The following is a 16378-nucleotide window of genomic DNA, read 5'->3' as shown; positions in this document are numbered from 1 at the left end:
AAGTGGGGCTAAGCAGGCAGTGGTGTAGAAGCTCCAGATGCTGCTCCTTCCATCCTAAGCATGATAGATTCACAGCGCCTCAATATTTGATGAGCCACATGTTTCATATTGCGGCTCCTAAACAGATGACTGCAAAGTGTTCTAGAGTGAAAGAAAGACGATGATGTCTTGTAAGACGCCTGGCGAGATCTTCAAAAGAACCATTTCAGTGTGGAGCTGGCTTGTTATAGTCAGGTCCAAGCCTTGGGCGGTCGAGAGGAGAATCCTGCACTCGATTCATTTATTCATTTCGTTCACATACAGGGAGTAAATGATTTATCCTTCTATATTTTACACTGATAGAAAGTACTAGAAAGCACAGAAAGTTCACAAAAATCACATAGACAGTGCAATACCAGAGAGAATCCATGCACAAGGGTGGCGCTGTGTCTGGGGGAAAAAAGAAGTAGACCCCCTTTTCTAAATTTTAGGGTTGGATGAGCCATATTGGCCCTAGCTGTGAAAAATGTATCAAGTAGGTGAAAACTTGTGAGAATATTAAACGGTTATTTCCAAATTTGCCATTTATCACCTATCCATGGGATAGGTAATAAAAATCTGATTGGTGGGGTCTCATCACTGAGACCTCCACTGATTTCAAGAACAGGTACAGTGTCCTAGCGAGACGCACTAAAGTGGGAGAGATGACAGGGATTGCAATATGGATGTCACGGGTGGCTCTGCAATCTCTCCCGACAACGGCAACAAAGGTGTCCTACTCGGTCGCAGCACAGTGGCACAAAATGAACACAATTTTACTGTTAAGATGAATGGTGGTTTGTCACGTGACGCCAGCACTCCCTCTGGGACTACAGTAGTCAATGGCGGGAAATAATTTGACACGAATCCTGGTAATCCTGGTGTTTTGTTAGCAAACCGGAAGTGCACAGTTTACTTCAGTATTTAAAGTAGTTGAAACACGGTACACTTATCAGTGGCAGTCTTGCAGAATGATAGCAGAGCAAACTGTTATGCAGTACAGTTGATTCACTTGTAAACACAATTTCCTCTTCAACACACTCTCTCTCTATTTGAACTTAGAAGGTTACTGGAAACACAAAGGCAGGTGTGACAGGACAATGATTGTGTGACTATTCTGGAGGACCCTCTGGACCACTACACAGGGGTCTTGTGTCCCCCCCTCCTCCCCCCCCCCCCCATCACTACTGCCACCTCTCTGCGATCCCACTCTGATGAGAAGATTGGATAGGTGGTCACAGATGCGCCGTGCCACTTCATTCATCTTCAGTCGGACTGACGGAGATAGCTGAGCGCTTGTACTCGCTCAGTCCGACCCTGAAGATGAATGAAGTGGCACCGGCGCATCAGATGACCACCCTATCCAATCTTCTCACATCAGAGTGGGATCGCAGAGAGGTGGCAGTAGTGATGGGATGATAAGAAGAGGGAGACACGAGACCCCAGTTCTTGGGATGAGTGGGTGTTTCAGCAATTAGACTACAACAATCAGATTTTTATCACCTCTCCTTTGGATAGGTGATAAAAGTCAGTTTTAGGAATAACCCTTCAAAGGGTTTGTTCAGGGTTGCAGAAACAGCACCACACCTGTTCACAGGTTGTGTATAGTATTGCAGGTCAGCTTCATATACTTGAATGGGGCAGAGCTATAATACCAGAAACAACCCATTAACAGGTGCAGAGCAGTTTTTGGAATAAAGCAGCCATATTTCTTCCAATCCTGTATGATCCCTTTAATATTTTCACCTACATGATCAGATTCTCACCAGCGAGAGCCATATAGCACATTATATTACCTATGTTACACCTATACAGACATAGCTAACTTTAACATGGCTATGATAACATTCTGCAATAAGTTATTGTAAGCTATCAAAAAACTATTGTTATTTCAAAAGGGTTTTCTGGTACTAAGAAATTGATGACCTGCCCTCAAGATGGGTTATCAATATCAGATCACTGATTATCCACTTCTCAGGACCTCCAACGATCAGATGATTAAAGTGGGTGCAGCAGTCAGGTACGCGCCACTATCCGTTCACTGCATACCAGGCACAGTGCCGTACATTTCATAGTGGTCGTGTCTGGTATTGCAGTTCAGTTCCATTCATTTGAATGAGACTGAGCTGCTCCCGGGCCATGTGACCGATAAACATGACTTTACAGGCCTGAGAAGAGGCCATCATGCTCTCCTGAGCAACGTGGCCTTGTCAATCAGCTGATTAGCGGGGGATGTATTGTCAATAACGATGATATTTTCATTGGTCTGCACTTGTCAAATGGCTATCGGCCCTAGTAGGGTCTTAAGTCACTGCTAGACACCTTAAGCACCAGCTTACGTTCCCCGAGAACGAAAATATCAGACGTGTTGAAATCCAGCGATCATTAATAGTAAAAGTTTTGGATAAGCCCTTTAAATCGTTTGGTTACCAAACAAAACTTTCCTCTATAACATCAACTTTGCAAAAATAACAAAATCAGCTGTAGTTACCCGTCGTCTGCCGTCCTCTCAGTATTTGTTGTTGAAGATGATGGCATCGGATATCACATGATTGCTGCAGCCAATCAGAGGCTACAGCATCACCGCCCATTCTCCTGACATCATATCCTGGGTGTTCTGAACAGTAACACTGCGGCCTCTGATTGGCTGCAGCAGATATCCAATGACATCATCTTCAACAACAAACACCAGGACGACAGTGGGGCTGCAGTGCTGGACCGTGTCTGAAGAGGAGGGGTGAGTACAGCCGATTTTGTTATGTGAACACAGCTGGTGTTATAGGGGGAAGCTGGCTGGTAACCAGACCACCCGTTTAAGGGTGCGTTTACACAGATCCGCACCAAAATCCTCAGCTGCATCAAAAACCAAGTCAAAATCTGCACCACTGGGATTTTGACTCCAATTCAGCCGTTGATCTGCAACTGATTTCAGCCTTAGGCTGGGTTGACACAGGACGGATTTCTCACGGATTGGCCGCACTAAAAATACCGCTGGACAACCGCAGCTGCGGTTTTGGAGCGGCTTTGCCACCTGCATTTCCGCTGCGGCCATCTCTCCCTATAGAGAGGAGAGAGGCCACTGCGGAAAAAAAAAAAGAATTGACATGCTGCGTCTTTAATTTCCGCACAGTTTGTCTGCAGCGTGTGGACGAGATTTTTGCAAAATCTCATCCACTTTGCTGGCTAATCCTGGGATTAGGAGCCGCGGGCAGACAATCCGCACAGATTGTTAACGCAGCGTTAAAAATACACAAGTGTGTGGGAGCCCTAAAGGGGTATTCCGGAGTCTTAAAGTTGCTTCACAACTACTTTGTCCTTCCTGGTTGGTGCTGGACAGGAAGGACAGAGTGGTTGTGAAGCAGTTTGAAGTCTCCGGAATACCCCTTTAAGGATAATCGGGGTCCTGGCAGACAGAACTTCGCCAATCATCAGTAAAGCTAATGAAATGCTATCATGTTAAACCACACTGAATACCAAGGGAAAGTGGCACTCTGATGCCCTATCTCCCTGGCAGCAAGCTGGACACCGTGCTACGCCCCAGTATGAAAAGTGATGGAAATATTGTGGAAAATCCAATTGTCAGTCCAGGACGGCCAGGTTTCCACAGACCGAGAGGTCATTGCTTTTTGTTTTACTGACCCCCTAAGCATCCAAATTACGGAAAACCACAATTGAATTTCAGCGTTTCCATATAAAGTTACAGTAGCCAAGATCTCATTCTGCTTCTTCAAATGTTTATTCCAACAAAGTTTCAATGACTTGTGCTTTCTTCCCAGGGGCCGTCCATCCCCAGCCCCCCACAGAAACCACTGCCGGCCGATCCTTTGAATAAGAGTAACCGGTTGGATGGTGCCTCCAGCTCCGTGTATCACCACCAAGCAGTCATGCCTCAAATTACTCCAGTCAGGTAAGCTGTACTTGCTGCATGCTCTACCTTGCTGGCACTGCGCCGGTTAATTCCGGCAGAACAAGAAATGAGGTTTTATTCTATGCACCTCACATTTTTGTAAAGTTGAGCGCTTCAGGCAGCAGAGGAACTGGACTGTAAATGAGTTGGATCAGAAACAGTTGTGACTTGTAGTTGCCCTTAGCTGTTACAACAAATCTGAAATATCATCAGCGACGGCCCCCGATCCGCCGCGCACCCCGCAAAGGTGGATGTTTACAGGTGAAAGGGCAGCTTCCAAATGTCACCGTTCAGAGTCCCTTTTTCAGTTGTGTTGTGTAACAGGGGAAAGAAAATAAAAAGAGATTTCTAGTGAATTGATGTCGCGCCACAGGGAGACCGAGGGAACAGAATACAAGAAGCCGAGAAAGAAACAGCAATTCAGTCCGAGACAAATGGCAGCATTCAGGGGGCTTATAGATACACACATGTACATAGCGGGTACTACAGGAAAGCCTGAGGGGGGCAGAGCTTATGGGCACAGCTTTAAATGGAGAGTGCAGAATAGATGGACACCGTAGATATAGATAAACACTATCACTATAGATATGATAGATAGATAAATACTGTAGATAAGATAGATAGATAGATAGATAGATAGATAGATAGATGATAGATAGATAGATAGATAGATAGATAGATAGATAGATAGATAGATAGATGATAGATAGATAGATAGATATGAGATGGATAGATAGATAGATAGATAGATAGATAGATAGATAGATAGATAGATAGATAGATAGATAGATAGATAGATAGATAGATAGATAGATAGATAGATAGATAGATAGATAGATAGATATGAGATGGATAGATAAATAGATAGATAGATATGAGATGGATAGATGGATGGATGGATGGATAGATATGAGATGGATGGATGGATAGATATGAGATGGATGGATAGATATGAGATGGATGGATAGATAGATATGATATGGATAGATATGAGATGGATAGATAGATAGATAGATACTGTAGGTTAGAGATGGAGTAAATACTATAGACATAAATACTGCAGCTGAATATTGTAGATCTAATGAATACTATATAGAGATTTAATAGATAAATACTATAGAAAGATAAATACAGGTGATAGATGAATAATGAAGGCAGATACTATAGATATGACTAGTAATTATTAGGACATTATAGTGCCAGTATTTCTGGTGGCGCAATACGCCACACAGCTGTGCTACATGGTACATCCATTATGATTCCCAAACATCACACACACAGCTCTACTACATCCATCTTGACCCCACATATCACACAGCTCTACTGCATCCATCCTGATTCCCCCACGTTACACACACAGCTCTACTACATCCATCCTACCCACCACACATCACACACAGCTCTACTCCACCCATCCTAACCCCACACATTACACACACAGCTCTACTACATGGTACATCAATTATGATCACCACACATCACACACACAACTCTACTACATCCATCCTGACTCCACACATCACACACACAGCACATGACACACACAGCTTTGCTACATCCTGATTCACACACACACAGCTCTGGTACATGGTACATCCATTATGATCCCCATGCATCACACACACAGCTCTACTACATCCATCCTGACACCACACATCACACACACAGCTCTGCTACATGGTATATCCATCAGGATTCCCACACATCACACACACAGCTCTACTACAGCCATCCTGACCCCACATATCACACAGCTCTACTACATCCATCCTGATTCCCACACATTACATACACAGCTCTACTACATCCATCCTGACCCCCCACACATCACACACAGCTCTACTCCACCCATCCTAACCCCACACATTACACACACAGCTCTACGACTTGGTACATCCATCCTGACTCCACACATCACACACACACATCACATGACACACATAGCTTTTCTACATCCTGATTCATACACACACAGCTCTGCTACATGGTACATCCATTATGATCCCCATGCATCACACACACAGCTCTACTACATCCATCCTGACCCCACACATCACACACACAGCTCTGCTTCATGGTACATCCATTAGGATTCCCACACATTACACACACAGCTCTACTACAGCCATCTTGATTCCCACACAAGATAAACACAACTTGGCTCCTCCCACAGTAGTGACATCAGGTCAGGTCCTTTAGCTCACCAGATCTCTGTGGTAACGGTAGGTTGGTGTCTTCTGTCAGGACCGCTGAGTTATATCTGAGATTACAATGGCTTAATTGTATTCTCATTTTGTTATTTTTGTCCTCCCCTTTTCAAAAGCCCTAACAGTGTTGTTCTTCTGTTGGTCAGGCCCTTTGTTTTATATATGTTGTAGGAGCTTCGAAGACATCACCGGGGAGGTCAGGAGGTGGAGGGGGGCAAAGTGATGACAACACTAGGGGTGGAGCATGAGAAGCACTCACATACTAACTAACAAGTGGTTGTTAGTAGTTTGATTATATAGTACAAGTGTTTCTGGTGGTGAAATGTGCCACACTGCTTTGCTACATGCACATCACACACACACAGCACTGCTACATGTACATTACATACACCTCTGCTACTTAAATTCTTCATTCTTCTTAAATGATCACATGACAGTGACATCATGACAGGTCCTGTAAGCACACGGCTACTGTAGGTGTTCGTTAGTATTCCATCCCCTACAATACCCCTGTGGCCTCAGCTGCTATGGAATACAAAAGAACACCTAGCCGGACTGCAGCCATGTGTTTACAGAACCTTTGATGATGTCACCGTCATGTGATCAGGGGCGGAACATGTAACTCACTCAGGATGAAAGATCTTTGATGATGTCACAGTCATGAGATCAGGGGTGGAGCATGCAACTCACTGTTGCTCCGTCCCTGAACATCCGGAGTGAGTTACATGCTCCACCCATAATCACATGACAGTGACGTCATCAAAAGGTCCTTCATCTGGCAGTCATCCTGAGTAAGTTATGCATTCCATTAAAAAAAACCACGCAGCCTCAGTTGCTATGGAATAGAACCCGTGATGACGTCACAGTCATGTGATTGTGGAGTGGAGTATGTAACTCACTCACGGACGGACAAGTGGTCATAAGTATTTTGACTAGTTATTAGTATTATTTATAGTACCAGTGTTTCTTTAACTCTAGTGATTCAGTTGCTCGCTGAGGTGAAATCCTGGCTGGGATGAAGGACCTGTGATGCATTCATCGTCATGTGATCAGGGGCAGAGCATGTAACTCACTCACTCACGGACAAGTGGTCATTAGTCTTTTGATTGATACTGCAGATAAATATTGTAGATTAGATAGATAAGAAACAGATAAAACTGTAGTCAGATACTGTAGATATATATACACTATAGTAATATAAATACTGCAGATAGATACAATCAGTACTAGAGCCCGATGCTGTAGATAGATTTGATTGATAAATACTATAGGGAGATACTGAAGATAGATTTGATATATCAATATAGAGAAAATTCAGCAGATAAATAATGTGGATAGATAGAAAATAGAGACATACTATAGAAACAATAGTTATTGCATACAGATGCAATAAATACGACAGATATGGTAGATATTATAGTATCAAAGTGCGCTACTGCCACGGCTCACTTCTCTACTGTAATCGGTCACCACCGTTCCCTGCAGCCCACCCTTTGTCATGCTCCACACCGCTGAGCCTCTGCTTCCACTTTGCATTCTGCCCATAGGGCACATCCAAACTTCTGTCCAGCCTATTAATAGGTCAGCGCAGACATCCCTCCACCAACCACCTGCTACTTCCTCTTATTTCTGTCATTTTCCCCTTATGGAGGATGCCTAAGTAATTTGGTCTCTTGTAGCCTTTTGTGACAAAGCCCCTATTTGTGTGCATTCCAGTTTTTGACTACTGCCTGAGTCTCAACTACTCTGACTTCTGTGCTCCCTGACCTCGGCTCTGCTTACTGAACTACAATATGGCTCACTGTCTGCCCTGACTATATGTCTAGACCTAGTTTCTGCATCTGTGCCACCAGCCCTGACCTCCGCCAGTCTAACTACTACTATCAGTACACATCTTCAGGTACCACACTTTGTCCATGCGCAGTGTCAACAGCCGCACCACTAGGACTATTTGTACAAGTAACGGCTTGGGGACACCGCAGTAAAGGCTGTATCCCACTTGGATGTGTCAAAGGTAAAAATTGGGGTTCCTCAGTTGCTGCCTCCCCAGATAGGCCAAAGCCAAACTGGTGTAGTGCAAGGTGGATCCACATTCACCTGGCTGACAGAGATAAATACTATGGAGAGATAGATACTGAAGGTAATTACATTACAAAAACCCTTGAAGTTGAATAATTTATTGATGACCTCAATAGTTGATCGTGGGAGTCCACCACTTGGGATCCCTGACGATCACATGATTGATAGTGTCGCTGTTCTCCAATGAGCGACGTGGCCTCTTCTCAGGGCAGTGACGTCACATTCATTCTTCACATGGCCTGAAAGCTGTTCTGTCCCATTCTTCACTCACCCGAGCGCCATTGTCGCTTCAATCAGCTGATCAGTGGGGATTCCAAGTGATGTACTCCCACCTATCCACTATCGGTGACTGATCCTGACGATGGGTCGTCATGCGCTTAGTGCCAGAAAGCCTCTTTAATACGCAGACTTTGGCTACATCATAATAGTGAAGTTATAAAGCTTTCTTGGCTGCCACATTTTGCCGTCAATGACTGGTTAAGGCCGAATGCACACAGACGGATCGGATTCTGCATGCGGGATCCCGCAGCGTACCTGTCCAGATTCTTCATAATCTGTATTGTAGGTGTGCCGGCCGGCGCACATGCGTAGTACCGATTATGCCGCGCCGTTGCTAGACGAGGACACGGATTCCACCGCCTTTCCGCAATGATGATTGTGGAAGAGTCGGCAATCGGACGGCTTCCATTGACTACAACATGCTGCGAATTTTCCTCTGCAAGCGGAAAATCGCAATTGATTTCCGCCCATGGACAGGGAAAAGCAATTTTCAATAGCGCGTTTCTGGACAGTATTTGCAGATTCCGTGATGCAAATACGCATTCGGCCCAAGCGTATATCATACTGCCACGTACACATCAAGGACCACTCGGCCACTTTAGTCTACCTCTATGGTACGTCCGTCCGTGAAAACCGCCATCACTCAGAAGACAAGTGCTGATAATGGCCCGGGTTGTGCACGGAAGGAGTTTTGTATCAAGTATCCAACATGATGGAATAGATTTGCCATCTACAGGCTTATACTGCACATTGTGAGAACAGTTCGGCTCTGCGATAATTACATGCTTTATTGGACGAGAGGACAGTATATTTTCCTTCTGGTCGTGGATGATGCGGCTAGGAGAGCCCCGGACTCCGAGTCTGTTCATTAGTGTCCTTCTCATTGCACAAGTCCATTACATTGGTGATCTAAGACAGAAGAAACGAACAGAAAAGACTGCAAAAACCGAATGCGCTCCTTCAGATTCCTTGCTTTATGAGGATCCCGGGGCTGTTAGATTTATTACAGTGTGTGGTCTTTGCACTGTGGAGGCTGTTTATTCAGTAGTACACACAGCGTTCCCACGGCTCCAGTACAACACCTACAATGAATTAAAGACAGATTTTCAGTACAAGTGAAAACTTCATTATCTTTCCCCAAAACATGTACAGAAAAGGCTTTTCGCAAAGTGGTAAATACTTAAGAAGTGCACCGTTGTGCAGTAAAAAAGAAATTGATGAGAAGCTTTAGATTTGCCGGATGGAGACAATTGCTGAATAGTTTGGAAGAATGGAAGCATTGAGGTGGTGTTCACATGGGGCGGAGGGGCTGCAGGTTTGCAGTGTGGATTCTGCTGGGTGAATCCGCAGTCGTTCCCACTACAATATACTTGGAGGAGGCTGTCTAACTTGTATCCACGCAGAATGGAGATGCAGGAGATTTTCGAAACGGTTGCAGTACATGGCTTATTACCTTGCAGAAAAGCTGAGGACTTGTATGGCAAATTTCAGCTGCTCAATGCATAGAATGCAATCTGCAGGGGAGTAGGGTTTGCAGGAAGGAGTGCATGGCTTTAGCCACATTCAGACAGCCATATTCGTTACGCATTTATTTGGCTGTAGGACCCTGGACCTGAATGATTCCGGACATCCTCCTCTGACCCCATGAGTTGTTGCCTTCCATAGGATTCCAATTCGCCGCATGTTTTTCCTCGATCACACCATTCTCCATATACTCTCCGCACCATTACATGAGGAAAGCCCACCAAGTTGGCAGTTAAATCCTGGCTCTGGCTAGTCTAGCACCGATGACCAGGCCTTGTTGGAAGTCCCGCACGTTGATTGACATTTCTCATCTTAAGCCTCCTGGAAATGGGCAGGTCAGGCCCTGCATGCGGGATTCCTGCAGCGGAGTTTAACCCGGTGCCCGCCGGTGACCCCTACGTACCTATCCAGTGTGAGCGCTGTGGACGTGTCGTACGGCATTCCGTCGTGCTTGCACAGTAGGCTCTGGCGCTCTGCGATGACGCGGATTATACGATACTTCCGCGGAAGTGCTGCGGGACAGACAGCTTTCTATGGACCTTAATGGAAGCAGTCTGTACCTAGCCCACTCAGAATCGCAGCATGTTGCGATTTCTTCTCCACGAGCAGAAAAACACAATCAATTTCCCGCTCGTGGCAATTTGCAATAGGTCACAGCCCTAATTTCCATCAAGGGAAGCCCCAATTGTGAAAGGGCCAGGATCTCTAATAAGGTGGCCATCCAGGTATGTATAAACTTGCCTCATGTCCCGCGTCAATGATGAATTCATTAACCCAAGAAGAAAATGAATGTTGATGCCAAACGTTCCGATGAGATGACCGGACTCCTTCTGTCTCTCCTTTCCAGAACTGATAAACATGCGACAATATTGTACCTGTGCGCCCCAATTAGAAAACTAATGACTGGACTGAGGAGTTTGTAATACATTCTGAGAATGGATATGAGAATGGTTATTGTTATAATCCACATTATTTTCCTCCATTCGCCAGAGATACCGGTTCAGTAATTTTGAGAACCGGAAGGACAGGGGAAGTTATTTACTAATAAAGCTTGATACAGCATGTAAATTCTTATTATGGCCTCATAATCTCATCATCAGCGGCGTAAGTGCCAATATTTCCAGATGGTCAATCACCCCCTCGATCCTACCTAGCGCTGCTCGGACCAGCTGACGTTCCGCCACTTTCAGATCTGCTGACAACTATGACAGAGCCGCGGTGACGGAACAGAAAGTGATTGAAAGTAGAACTACTGTACAAGATTTACCAAAGCGACTAGCGATCAGGCTGTCACCTATCCCGGGGAGATGGATCCTACACCGTGGTGGATGACATTACACACAGCAACAGCAACATACAACTCCCAGCTTGCAGATAGATAAAAGTTAGGCACCAACTTCTAATTTGTTCGTCCTACCTTTGAGAATTCCTCAGTTACAAGGTGGCATGCACAACAGATCCTACTACACTAGCCCTATGTCCCCATATACGGTGGCAGTCATATGGTGCACTACACATAGCCAGCCTCAGCAGCCCACCTCTGTCTATGCATAATAGGCAACTACTCCACCTTCCTTTGAATTGAAGGAATGCTGCCATCCAATAGATGGCGCTGTAGAGGTATTTTTCCATCCTTCTGATTTGCATAAATTTCCCAGAGGAGCATTGCCTTATTAGTCTCTTTACTTAGCTTTTAAGTGTCCCCACACCGCATCTGGGTGCTCTTCTTGTGGAGAGACTACACCATCTCCTGACCCACTCACCTCCTGGGTGTCCCCGCACACTTTTTGGGTGCTCTCCTTAAGGAGACATGATACAGCTTCTGACTCTTGGGGCTCCTTCACACTGGTGAGAGCAATACCAGGATGTTGTGATTCACAGCCCGGTATCACACTCGCCACCATGTGAAGACCCCGTGGATGCGAGTTGTTTTCATGTGAAGACAGCATCGCATCACTGCCGTGGCTGTCACAGCTGCGGTAGAGGCATTGGGAGTTCTCCCATTGCTTTCAATGCTGCTGCCGACCCCTTTGGAAGTAATGGGCGATATTGCAGAAAGATACAACATCCTGCGATTTGTTTCCCGCCTAGCATCCTGGGGCTGGATTTTTTGGACAAAATGTACAAACAAGTGATCAATACCCAATAAACGACTTAATAACGATACATACATAATTTATATAACATGCATCTCAATTCATATAAAAATTATACACAATGTGAAAAAAGTTAAGCGAGTAAGTGCAAAAAGTGACAATATATGACGGATATAAAAAAAATACATAATATCCTAGAGTGGTATTAATGTGCTAATATATACATCACCTGATACAGTATTTCCTAATTATGAAAGTGTTTTAAAAATCAATGGAAGCAGCTTTCTCCCAACGGGGTCTATGAGTTTAGTTCTATTAGTTTGCAATGTGCATTGTGAGATTTGGGGGCGCCAAGATGAGAAAGCAGCTACCATTGATTTTAAAGTACTTTCATAATTAGGAAGCAGAGTATTAGGTGTTCCATATATTTGCACATTAATAGCACTTTAGAATATTATGTATTTGTCATGTGTTGTCATATATTTATTTAACAAAAGCTAGGCAGAACAGTGTGTGAAAAATTAAGGGACCTTTCACATGGGACGGAAATACGCTGCAGGATGCAGTCAAAATGGCAGCTGCGGCATACCGCACCGAAATCTGCAGGAATAACTATGAATGTGGAATTGCAGGCAGGTTTTTAAGCAATTTTCAATTCCACATCAAAATCCGCAGGTCGTTTACGGTGCATCATGCGGCCCATTCAGTCCTGTGTGAAAGGTCCCTAAGCACACCCTTAGGGTATGTGCACATGTGCAGGTTTTTTAGGCAGTTTTAGAACCCAAAATCAGGTATGGATCATAAAATGGAACAAAGTATACAGTGAAGATACTACTTTTTTTTAATGCGTACCTAGTTTTGACTTTAAAAGCTGCAAAAAAAAAAAACCTGTATGTGCTTCCATAGGAATTAAGAGGGTAAGTAGCAGCCAAGTGCTGCTAATGAAATGTCCTTGATTAACAGATCATTAGCAAGTGTGACCACCTCTATCAAAGCAGACATTTTGCCAGTTTGCTGGTCTGGAGCATTCAGGCATGTCTTAACACAATACAAATGAGGAAAGACATCAGTAATGATTGTAGAGAATCTGCCCATTAATCTGGGAAAAGGTATAATGCCATTTCCAAACAATTTTGAGTCCATCATTCTACAGTGAGAAAGATTATTCGCAAAGGGAAAACATTCAAGACAGTTGGCAATCTTCACAGAAGTAGATGTCCCAGCAAATTCACCCCAAGGTCAGACCGTGCAATGCTCAGAGAAGTTGCCAAAAGCACAATAGCTACATCTCAGATTCTAAAGGCCTAAGTTAGCTTGTAAAATGTTCATAACAGCACAATTAGAACAAGACTGAATAAGGATAGCTTGATTGGAAGGGTTGCAAGGATAAAAAGCCTCTTCTTTCTAAAAAGAACATGGCTGTACGACTCAAATTTCCAGAGTTACATGTGAACAAACCACAAGACTTCTGGGAAAATATCCTTTGGACAAACAGTAACAAAAGTGAAGATGTTTGGCTATAACGCCCAGCACCCATGAACTCCTCTGTATACCAAAGTATTATAGAGTCAAACGTAAGGCCATCTATCCAAAAGCTAAAGCTTGTCCGAAACTGGGTAATCCAACAGGACAATAATCCCAAGCAGGCCAGCAACTCTACATCAGAATGGCTGAAAGAGAAAGAATCAAGGTGTTGCAATGGCTCAGTCAAAGTCCAGACCTCAACCCAATTGAAATGCTGTGGTGGCACCTTAGGAGCGCTGTGCATAGATGAATGCCAACAAAGAAGAGTGTCACACTGTTCTGGGGGAATTTTAGCCCAAACTGATAGTCATACAGAAAATGCTTACTTCTAGTTATTGCTAGTAAAGCTATTTATTCATGGGGTGTATTTAGTTTTTCACACATTGCTTCTGCATTCTGGCCTAGTTTTTGTTAAATAATGACATGGTGTAATTTGTCATGCGTTGTTCTTCATCTGAGGTTGAATTTACCTAATTTTAAGACCTTCGAAAGGACCGGATGTGTTTTTATTATGTCCATAGAAGTCAAAGAGGGTGTACTTAGTTTTCCTCATGACTGTAGGCGGTGTGTAACTATAGACCCATCTGTTCTATCTTGCTCCAAACCTTTCAGGCCATTCAATGCACTAAATAATGAACTACTCTCTTTGGTTTCAGACCCGCCCCCAAGGTCCCACCACATCGACCCATCTTTAAGCCGACCCACCTGAAGTGAAGAATCGAGGCCTTGTGTGAAGTTTGCACTACGCTCTGACACGAGTTGGAGTCTGTTTACCGAGTCAACTGAACATTTACTAATTTCCTAAAACTGTAAGAGATGTATCCTACAAAGGACTGAGCTGTCGCCGTTGGTGCTATGCTGTATGTACTTGCTCAGGTACTTGTAAATTATTAATTTATGTGGAATATTTAGTACAGTGCGGTGCATTGCGCTAGGTATATTTAACCAAAGATGACTTTCCAAAGGGAAATATTTTTTATAACGTCTAGTGCACTTGAAGTATTTAACGATTTTCTCGTATACCGTATGGGAGGAGTTTCCAGACGTATGCATCAATAAGCACACTCATAACTGGAGGTTTTACTTGTAAAATCTGCACTCTTTTTACCATTTTTAGCATCTATTTACAGTGAGCATTTAGTCAATAAAGCATTTGGTAGAGACATGTATATTGCTGTATGTTACAATATATCTACGCTCTATATTTAATATACTTTAGTTCCAGTTGTGGCGCTGCATATTCCATAATTGCTATGGCAGTGAATGTATCTGCACTGACTATTGGTAGAGGGTCTATTTAGTATTGTCAGTACATCTAAGCTTTAAAGGGGTTGTCGCTTACCTAAAGGCTAGGGGTTAACCTACTGATTAGTGGGGGTCTGACTGCTGAGAACCCCACCAATCTTGAGATCAGTCGTCTAGGGTGTCCCTGAATAAATGGAGGAGCAGTCACACATGCACGCTACCAAAAACACTCATTTTAATTGGACTTCTGGAGGTAGCAGAGTTCAAGCGCTCCAGTATCTCTGGCAGTCCCATTGAAATTAATGGAGTAGCAACAAGCATGTGCGACTGACACTCCATTCATTCAGGGACACTCCAGACAACAGTTCTCAGATTAGTGGTTGGACCTCCACCAATAAGTACGTTATACTTTATTCTGTGGATATGGGATAACTTACTCTAGTGGGCCAACCATTTTAGAGGGGTTGTCCCACCATAACAACTCCTCAACTATCCTATGCATAGAGGATACGTTTTTGATCACAGGGGTTCCCACCAATCACGGGATTGGGGGTCCCAAGTTTCCAGGTATGAATAGAGTTGCAGTTACAGATGTGCACTGCCATTCCATTGATCCTTATGGGACTGTCAGAGATAGCAGGGCGCTGTACTCGGCTAGCTCTGGTAGTCCCATAGACTTGAACGATGCATCGAAAAACGGGACCCCCAAAATAGTGATCGGTGGAGTCCCAGCAGTCGGACCTGAACCCATCAGACACTTATCTACTATCCTGTAAATAGGGAATAAGTGAAAATTTGGTACAACCCCTTCAAAGTGACCTTCCGGTTTTCAGACAGAATTCTGTACCAGAACCGGATGGGAGTATATTACCTGCAATTATACTTCTCTGACTCCCCTCCAATCTGCTGATTCTAGGTCCCGTTGTCAGCTGTCCAAGATGGCTGACAATCTTCAGACTAACTAATTCACACAGTGCAAGGTTAGTGTCAAGGCCCATTTACACGCAACGATTATCGCTAGAAATTCATTCAAACAAGCAATGGCATATGAATGATAATGGTTGCGTGTAAACACTGCCATCGTTCACCTTAAAAATCATCGTTCACCCGAAGAGTGAGCTTAAAATACATCATTCAGCCGGATAGAGATAGCAGGGAACGCACACTGTGCCTGCACGGGGGTCGGTAATTACATTGTATTCTGCCGACAGCCTGTGCGAGAACAATGGAGCTGTGTCTAGAGCTTAGCCCACACGCTGGGCTCTGCAAACAGATCCTGGAGACACTTTTACACGCAAATCAAGCTAATAAAGTGTTAATGGATATTAGTGTCCATTGACACTTTATGCAAAACGATCGCTAAAACTGTCAATATTTCAATCGTTTGAAAGATTGTTTGCATGTAAATGGGCCTTTACACTATCAATGCACTACATTTGCTCTCTGCACATTAAGTAGTTATGGCCATTCTGGGAAATCGGAGGGGCGGCAGAGAACAA

The 16378-nt window shown here is 44.1% G+C and overlaps 1 protein-coding gene across 1 annotated transcript in view; it reads left to right on the top strand.

The window, feature by feature from the left end:
- Positions 1 to 15910, top strand: part of ADAM12 (ADAM metallopeptidase domain 12) — a 465263-nt gene extending 449353 nt beyond the window's left edge. The window contains exons 22-23 of the mRNA XM_066601144.1: positions 3795 to 3925; positions 14291 to 15910. Coding sequence (XP_066457241.1) covers positions 3795 to 3925; positions 14291 to 14348 — 189 coding nt within the window. The 3' untranslated portion in view covers positions 14349 to 15910. The remainder of the gene's footprint in view (positions 1 to 3794; positions 3926 to 14290) is intronic.
- Positions 15911 to 16378: the final 468 nt, after the last annotated feature.

This window comes from Eleutherodactylus coqui, chromosome 4 (genome assembly GCF_035609145.1).
Source record: "Eleutherodactylus coqui strain aEleCoq1 chromosome 4, aEleCoq1.hap1, whole genome shotgun sequence".
Classification (NCBI taxonomy): Eukaryota; Metazoa; Chordata; class Amphibia; order Anura; family Eleutherodactylidae; genus Eleutherodactylus; species Eleutherodactylus coqui.
Note: the sequence above shows the minus strand (reverse complement) of the source record. Positions and strands in the feature narration are given on the sequence as shown.